This window comes from Nilaparvata lugens, chromosome 7, assembly GCF_014356525.2.
Source record: "Nilaparvata lugens isolate BPH chromosome 7, ASM1435652v1, whole genome shotgun sequence".
Lineage (NCBI taxonomy): Eukaryota > Metazoa > Arthropoda > Insecta > Hemiptera > Delphacidae > Nilaparvata > Nilaparvata lugens.
In genome coordinates this window covers 3,207,187-3,216,770 of record NC_052510.1, presented here as the reverse complement: position 1 = coordinate 3,216,770, position 9,584 = coordinate 3,207,187, and the positions used below count along the sequence as shown (strand labels likewise).

The following is a 9,584-nucleotide window of genomic DNA, read 5'->3' as shown; positions in this document are numbered from 1 at the left end:
GAAGCTTCTTTCAAGATACATCTTAACTGTAAGTACTGCTTAATTATTTGATACAATATTCATAATCATTGTATTTCAAGTAGCTAAGTAATTAATAGTTACAGTTTTATTTATTTTCTTCTCTCTTTCATGTAAACTATGTCAAAGAGTCAGAGGTATTATTTATTAAACATGGAAAAACAAATACAATATGGAAGAATAGTATATATCGCACATAGGGCCGAAAATGAGACTTTTCCGGCTCGAAATCGGTTTTCAAGTCCGAGGCCGTAGGCCGAGGACTAGAAAAGATTAAGAGACATTTTTGCCCATGGTGCGAAACATTTTTGCCACACAGAAAAATATACAATATATATATATGAGAATAATAGTTTATTAGGCACTTCTGAAAGCAAAACAGGAAGGTCATAGCTCTAGCAAATCTGAGGTAATCTGAATATCAGGAAATTATCATTTTTATTTTCCATTCTGATTTGTCTAAATAACATAGAAGATAGTTCATTATGTGGGGAGGTTGAGTTTATACTTTCTATTCTCCCAAATGACAATGAGATGATATTATTATAAATGTTTTGATTCTTGAATAATAAACAAATAATGAAAAGTTCTTTGATCAGCTGTGTCTTAGCACACTTGAAATTTGGCCAATCTGAATGTCAACGTCAACAATGCTGTTGTCGTTGACTTCGGAAGTTTAGGTTAGAAGTTCTATCCACTCTGAAAATCGAATTTGAATAGTATAATATATATCTTATCTGTATTTTATTCATCCAAATAAAATGATAGTATCTTATTGCAGAATACTTATTCAATTCTAGAAGCATAAATGATTTCGTTTAATAAACCATTTTGTAAACACGTTCACATCAATCAGAATCAGCTGACTTCAAGGTTATTTTACAACCCTAGGGCCGTAAAAATTTTACCGGCCTGATCAGAAAACAATCACTTTCGCCTCCATATGACGCACGAAAACCAGCTCATTATACATCCAAGTGGGGCGAAATAGTTATTTGTATATCTAGAGTGAAAAGTACGACTTTTCTCCCTGAGGGAAAAGTTTGAAGCCCGAGGCGAAGCCGATGGCAACAATTTTCCTGAGGGAGAAAAAGTATTTTTCACTCGTGATGTACACAACATTTTCCTCCATCTACATTTTTTTTATAGAAAACTGCAAATAAAACATTTTAATAACTACGTATTGGTGACAAGTTTCCTAAAAAACTAACCTAAAATCTAAAACCTTGAACTGGCCGTCTGATTGGCATTGCCGATTGCGCTATCTAGCAAAAGTTGTAACAATTATATCAGCTGGGTGTCTATCAAAAATGGCTGACTCCAGATCTCGCGGTTCAGATTTGAATTGCAGATCAAAAATATTTGTTGGCTGGTATTTTGAATAGAATAAGATATTTTAAAAATTGTATAAATTTTTATCGTCTACTAATATTAAGAATAAAAACATAAATACAAACATATATTTCATGAGTTGATCAAATTTCTGGTTGTGGTATTGAATTCAGTTGACTCAATGACAGACACCTCTTTATGCTTTCTCATCTGAGCTTAGACCTTCTAACCTATTAAAATGTGAGTTTTTAAAATAGAGATGCTTCCCATGTTATTTAAAAGGAGTCACTTCCTGTCTAAAGTGCTTACTTTACTCCCTGGAACATAATACTAAAGTGTCACTTTTTCGTTTATGAACGATATGGGGGATAAAATGTTTTAGTTTGGAAAAATACCCCTTTTTTAATTTTTAAGAGAGGTTATATAATAGAAACTGTTCATGATCCGGGAAGAAAACGAAGTTAGCACTTCAACAACCGCTTATTAGACCACTCAAAAACACTTAAAAATTTCAGTTGCCACTTTTTCTTACTCTTATTGCTCTTACTCTTACTCTTCTTACTCTTAGCAATTATATTGAAAAAGATTATCCAATTGGAAAGAAGTGTACCAAACAGCCTCAACTTGAATTCTGCATACAGCTTCTTAATTCACCGAGGATGGTTGTAGGCCTATTTAAAATTCTTCAAAATTCCAGTAGGACAAGTTTTCAGTTTGTCAAGTTCCCAATCAGACCCTTGCGGAGCACGGGTTTCCTGCTAGTTATATACTAATATTCATTCAGGTTATGAGAGAAAGATTTGATTGAAAAATAGATATGAAATCAATAAAAATGATATAGATATGACTTCCAATATTGGGTAAACAGTAAATTGGATTGGATAATAATATCAATATAAATAATATTAATATTATTGATTTTGATATCATCCTCTCCTTCACATAAATGATTCAATCTCTTGAAATTATTATATTCTATAGGAGAATTGATTAACATAATATACGAAAATTGTGAAAAAGTAATTAGAATAGGTATTATTATCATCAATCTTGGTTCAAATTTAATCGACTTTAAAGCTGGGTTACACCAAAGTTATTTAGAAAAAATCTGGTGTGGTGCACTCACACAACTTTCCTTGCCATAATGAAAATTGATCACCTGACGCTAGTGTTCCCGCGCATATCAAGTCTACTATTCAAAGATCTGTGCCAGCTGGTGACAGGACAATAAAGCTGGATACACACGAGATCTGCTATCTCTTCATAATGAATGATTTAATAGAATCAACAGCCGCCGACAGTTTGCAATAATTGAATTATCACATTTTCTCAAATTTCAAGCTTATTCTCAATTTTAGGTGGGAATGTTACTGGACATTAAAATTGTAGAGATTTTCATGCTCAATCTTTTCGACTTGAAATTTTTTGTTCAAATTATATCTGAGACCTGATCATTGGAAATCTAAAATCAAACTTTGCATGGGGCAGAGCTCCTGAAATTTTTACAGGTATGGGACTTGTGGCAGTTGATATAGCTTATCAATGACTATTCTAGGTATGAATTTGATCAAAATCGTTGGAGCCATTTTTGAGAGAATCGCGAAAAACCCTGTTTTTGACAACATTTTCGCTATTTTAGCCGCTATCTTGAATTGCATTTGATCGAAATTGTTCGTGTCGGATCCTTATAGTGTAAGTTCCTTAAGTTCCAAATTTCAAGTCATTCCGTTGATTGGGAGGTGAGATATCGTGTACACAGACGCACATACACTCATACAACACACACACACACACACACACACACACACACACACACACACACACACACACACACACACACACACCACACACACAAATGTAAGTAAAAATGTTAATAACTTATTAATTTTTATAGATTCTATTAGATTGAACGGAACTTATATACATATATGTTCATCATGTGTTGATAAGTTATGTTCAATCTAATAGAATTTATAAGAATTAATAATATATTAACATTTTGTGAATAACTTTGGAGTAAACGCATCTTAAAGAACCTATTATATAATGTAGAAGAATTCTTCAATTTGCCCGTCGATGTAATTAATAATTATTTTGAGTGATGATTATGTGTATGAATATTGGCTCAGTTAGTTTTATATGATTTTATTCTTGACGACACCTAATGTACATTCAAATCTATTTATTGGTGGATTAACATATTTTACTCTATTTTTCTTGTGCAAGCATAGAGAAGATTTGAGTCTACAATGATGGGTCAAAGATGGAACTAATATCTTTGGAGTTGAGATATGCTTCAGAGATTATTCTCATATACTTTTTTGAAGGTGAATGAGCTGATATTTCATTCAGTTATATTGATATCTAAATATATATTATGTTCAAGTTCTATTCTCAACTCAGTTTAATTCACCCAAATCTCAAGATTTGCATTCTTAAAACTTTCAAGTTACAATATATCTATAAATGAAATTTTATCTACAAAAGTAAACATGGTTTAAGCTTCGTTATTCACACCAAACTTATTAACAAAATGTTTATTTCTCTGTCCTTGTAGATTATATTAGATTGGACATAACTTATCATAAACATGATGATCATATGTGTTTGTCAAGTTCCATTCAATCTAATAGAATCCAATAGAATCTATAAGAGGATTAACTTTGATGTAAACGCAGCTTTGGCTTGAAATTTTTGCTTTGTTATCATTCAGTTGATTCCAGTAATATTCTCCCAGATGTTTTTTAAAACATGCAATCTTCCAAATAATAATATTTCTAAATTTGGTAAATCAACAGCTGTTATCTACTCACGATAAATATGAATTCAGGCCTATTTTATTTATAAAAAGAATAATAGTATCCTTTGAATCGACAGCTGTTAACTTCTCACTATATATTATTATAATTCAGGGCTATTTTCTTTTATTTATGAAAAGAATTAGGCTTTAGTCTCCTTCGAAATTAATAAAATAATAATAGTTTATAAATTATATAGTTTATTTATCATTTATTATTGATTTCAAAGGGTTCTATAATTGTATTTTATAAATCAAACAGCTGATAATATTTTACAGTATCTTGCTCACACACTCACTCTCTCTCTCTCGTTTTCAACAGACAATGGGAAACTCTCTTCCTGCCAGCTACTAGAACCAATGAATCTTTTTCTAAGGAACTTCAGCGAGTTATCCCAGAGTATAGAATTTGTTACAAAAGAATTTTGAAATTACGAACCTTCATTAAAATTGTGAAATCTGTCCGCAGCATATCAGCAGCTGTAGAAAGTTTGAATTGTGAGTATAATAAATATTTTTCGGATCTCAATTTTCAAGTTTCAATTTCCAGATATTTGGATACATCAATTATTCAGTTTGATTTCTCTCTTGATTTAAATCTAATTGAATATTTTTAAATTCAAAAATTGTTCGTCTTCTTGATTTTAAGGTGTAAATTGTTGATTTTTAGGTGTTAATTGTTGATTTTTAGGTGTTAATTGTTGATTTTTAGATGTTAATTGTTGATTTTGAGGTGTAAATTGTTCATAATTGAATGAAAACACCAATTTGTTGTCAAATTCTACACTGTTGTTTTTTTTAGTACATGACCAAGGTTTTGTTTCGTGACCACACCGGTCAAATTTTCAAGTTGACTAAAGCTAAAAGGTGAAGGTAACATTGAACATTGAAATTGGTACATGTTGGCCAACATAACTAACTTAATACATTAAGTGGATGTATAAGGTGTTAGTTATGTTGGCCAACGTTTGTACCAATTTTAATGTTCAATGTTGACCTTAACCTTTTAGCTTTAGTCAACTTGGAAATGTGACCGGTGTGGTCACGAAACCTTGGTCGTGTACTAAAAAAAACAACAGTGTAGAGTTTGAAAACATATTTGTGTTTTTATTCAATTATTATGGAACGGTTCTACAATATTGACAATGACTCAGTTAAATTGTTCATTTTTGAATGTGACTGCCATATATTGTTAAACTGTGAGTTGATTGAAAATATAATGACAGCATTGGGCTTCAGCCTATTAATAATTTTCGCAAGTTATTCTACTCTCTGTGATAAATGTATGAATAAATACATACATGAGGAAATGTTCTCCTAATATTCATATCTCTTGAGTGTAGCCTACATTATTCATTTTTAATAATTAGTAACACTCGGCCCCTGCGCTCAGGTTTTAACCTTTTCAGGGACCTCCCATAGTTAATATTACTATTTTACTTTTAACTTATTTTGGTAATCTATATAATTATATATAAAAGCGAAATGGCACTCACTCACTGACTGACTGACTGACTCACTCACTCGCAGAACTAAAAATCTACCGGACCAAAAACGTTCAAATTTGGTAGGGATGTTCAGTTGGCCCTCTAGAGGCGCACTAAGAACGGATTTGGAAAAATTTTCAAAGATATGCCCAAAATCTGCGTTTTTCAGGGTTTTTTTAGCGTTTTCTCAGCTTTATCGAGAAGAAATAAACAGAAAATGTTCAAATTTAGTACAGAAGCTCAGCTAGGGTGTAATAATGTTGTGTTAGAAGGAATTTGCAATAACATCAAAGATACGCCCAAAATTAGCGTTTTCCAGGGTTTTTTAGCGTTTTCTCAGCTTTATCAAGAAAAAATGAACAGAAAATGTTCAAATTTAGTAAAGAAGCTCAGCTGGGGTGTAATAATGTTGTGTTAGTAGGAATTTGAAAAGACGCCAAAGATATGCCCAAAATTAGCGGGTTTTAGCGTTTTCTCAGTTCTTTCATCAAGTTATAGACAGAAAATTCTCAAATTTTGTACAGAGGTTTAGCTAGGGTCTAAAAATTTTGTGATGAGGTGTCTTTAATATTTCATCAAAGATACACCCAAAATCAGCGTTTTTCTCAGCTTTTCTGCGTTTTCTCAGTACTTTGACTTTCTGATGGAATGAAGCATGCTCAAACGAAAAATGCAGGCAAGGGAAGCGAGCCCGCTGATCTCATTTTTGGACGATCCAGTCAGGGGTCCAGGAGGCGGAGCCCCCTTGCTAGATGGATATGGCGAGCGAAACGAGCCTGACGGCTAGTTTCATTTATATAATTATAGACAATGACTTTTTTTGGACTAATTTTGATATAAAAAGAGATATGAATCTGAGATCCCTTTTGAATTATTTTGACACACGCTCCAGCAACTAATGCCATTTTCAAGTACGGTACTGAATTTTATTTAAATTATAGACATGTATGCATATTGTTTTGAAGGAAAACTATTGATATTATTTTAAAAGCTTCAATTATTGATTGATTGAATATCGAAATAGGATCATACAATAATGCATAGCAAAGCTATTCTCATCAAGGATGTACAAAGGCAAAAAAAAAAACCTTTTTATTGGTGATATTTCTCCGAAGTTTATCGATTCGTATCAAGCTACCAAAAAAATTTATATTCTAAAGATTTTTTCCAATTATTACTTTTTGAAATCTGAATGGATTTTAATTTTTTTGGACAGATCATTTCAAATTTGATGAGATGAATATTCATGGAATTATTAAGATGAATTTTTCATAGATTAAATGAAGCAAAAATTATTTTTTGTGTAGTTGAGAAGTTGATATTGTGGTAGTTATTCATATTGAATGAAAAAGACTAAGAAATTGACAAGAACCACAGATTTATTGATACTTAGAAATTTCAATAAATATAAAGTATCAATCAATCTGTGGTTTTTGACAATTTCTTAGTCTTTTTCATTCAACAAAAATTATTTGAAAAATTCAATTCTTGAGAAATTTTTACCATATTATATTACCTTGATCAATTTACCATAATGCCCGAAAATAAGTCAAATGAGAGTTTTTTTAATAAATTAAATAATTTTCTCAAAAATTGATATTTTAAAGAAATTTTTGTCTTATTCAATCAACAATATCCTACCATGAAGAATTTATCCTTGGAATTTCATGAATTTATTATCTTCTATCGTATTTGAAATGATCTGTCCAAAAAAATTAAACTCCATGTGCTCATATCTCAAAAAAGTCCTTCTTGAACTTATTCTTTCCATTTTTTCAGTTTGAATCAACAAATATGGAATCCAAAGCTGGAGGAAGCCGAGATGGTGACTGCAGAAACACTAAGGAATCTGAAAATTCAACTTTCGAAACCCGTTTCCATCGTTTATTGAAGAGCAACATGCTCAGCGATTGTGAATTTGTTGTGGGTGAGCAGAAAACTGTGATTAAGGGACACAAGGTGTTTTTCTCTTTGGCCAGTGAAGTTTTTCAAGCAATGTTCTGTGGAGATTTGAAGGAGACAACCCCAGTTCAAGTTATAGACTTAGAACCGGAAGGATTTAATGGTATGAAAACATACATATACACCGGTGAGATCAAGTTTACATCAGTCTTCCACGCTTTACACACTTACACCGCTGCACGTAAATACATAATCCCAAACCTGCCACAAAAATGTGTAGATTTTATTGAGAAAACACTGAAACCATGCGACGTTTTAGAGTTACAAGACACTTGTAGACTTAATTGCATCTCTAACTTTGACAATCTGTGTAGTAGAATTATAAACCAGAATACAGGGGAGGTTTTCAGTAGTGCCTACTTCCCATCCGCAAGTATAGATGCGGTTGAGTCCATCTTGAAATCCTCCTCTCTAAATGTCAAGTCTGAAGTGGAGATTTTCATAAATTTCGAGCGATGGGCTTTGGCTGAGATTGAGCGACGTAGAATTCCAGTCGAAGATGCGGCCACGTGTTTTAACAATCTCAAAAAACACATTCGGTTCCTGACAATGAGTGGGGAGGAATTTGTAGAGAGAGTTGAACCATCACCGCTTCTGACCCGTGAAGAGAAGTATGCAATTGCTATCAATAGAATTAGATTTAATCCAAGGGTGACCGCTGAGAGTATATCAATGATTCAGGAGCCGCGAGCAATGGATTCCAATATGAATGATTATAAGCACAAGAGAATATGGGAGGTTGTGTATGATAAGTTTGAACCCAAAGATTTTCCGATTGTATGTGATAAAATTATTAAAGGCCATAGATTCTCAATATTTGGTAGTTGTACCAGTTCTGCTTCCTCAATCGAACTTGGAGTCTCATTGAATTGTGACAATTCATTTATTGATAGCTCTCATTATAAAAAAGTGATAATTATAAAATCAAAATTCAGAGTACTTTCTGTGAGAAATTGCAATTATCTATTTCTCCAGAATCAGAATGAATGCGTTGAGCAAGTTCTAAATTTGCAATATGATTCGCATAGGAATTGTTAGCGCCAAGAGACACCTACCACTGTCAACAATACCGAAAAACAGTCTCAATGATGAACATTTCTTTATAAATGCCAATGGAAGAAAGATGATCAAAATTGAAGCATCGTTTTCATTTATTTTTGATGGGATCGAGTTTTAAGCTTGAACTTTCTTGTGATCTCCCAATCAGATTTCTTTGTTTGATTCTTACAAATTTCTTCATCCACAAAAATGCAATGTTGAAATGATTATAAATCCTGTTCAGAGGTTTTGAGTTAAGATTAGGTTTTTCATAAAAATTTTGTGAACAATTTTTCGTAAAATAGTAGCTACGGTATGTAAGTATGTAGTAAGTATATAACTACGGTATGTAAGTATATGTATTAAGTATGGTTATGAGTTTAGAAATATTTGTGATTTGATGTTAAGCTACTCATAGAATTTTTTGGATTGACGAGATTATTTATTTTATTCAATTTTGTAACATTAATGAGGAATAAAAACTAAATGGGATCCAAAATAAGCAATATTCTTTTCTTTAAGTCACTTGTTTCTTTATTTGGTCTGATAATTTTATGAAATATATACCAACAATAAAACTGATAGGTTTTTGATGGATTATTCTCATATGCTTTACAGATTTCCCCATCTATAGACATTTCTCGATATTAATATGACTTTCATTCAAGTTTCAATCTTCTGATAGTGGTAGTATTGGGATTTCTCAATCTAATATTATGGGTCCTTAAGTAATAATATTGGGGGACCGAGCTTTGCTCTGGAGTGTAAAAGCATAGAAAATTTGTAACAAAAAATTGAATTTATAGTTTATATTCGTTTATTCATTTTCTCAGTCGTACAATTATTTTTTCCTACAGTTACGTTGAAAAGTGGCCATTGCTGCACTGATTACAGAACGCAAAGAATCACTTTTCCGCTCTAGTGCGGGAAACATTTTTCTGCACTCCAGA

At 32.0% G+C, this 9,584-nt stretch overlaps 1 protein-coding gene across 1 annotated transcript in view; it reads left to right on the top strand.

The window, feature by feature from the left end:
• LOC120352524 (BTB/POZ domain-containing protein 2-like) overlaps positions 1-9,224 on the top strand; it is a 9,825-nt gene extending 601 nt beyond the window's left edge. Inside the window, exon 2 of the mRNA XM_039433430.1 lies at positions 7,414-9,224. Within this exon, the coding sequence (XP_039289364.1) occupies positions 7,429-8,634 (1,206 nt within the window). The 5' untranslated portion in view covers positions 7,414-7,428 and the 3' untranslated portion in view covers positions 8,635-9,224. The remainder of the gene's footprint in view (positions 1-7,413) is intronic.
• The last annotated feature ends 360 nt before the right edge of the window (positions 9,225-9,584 follow it).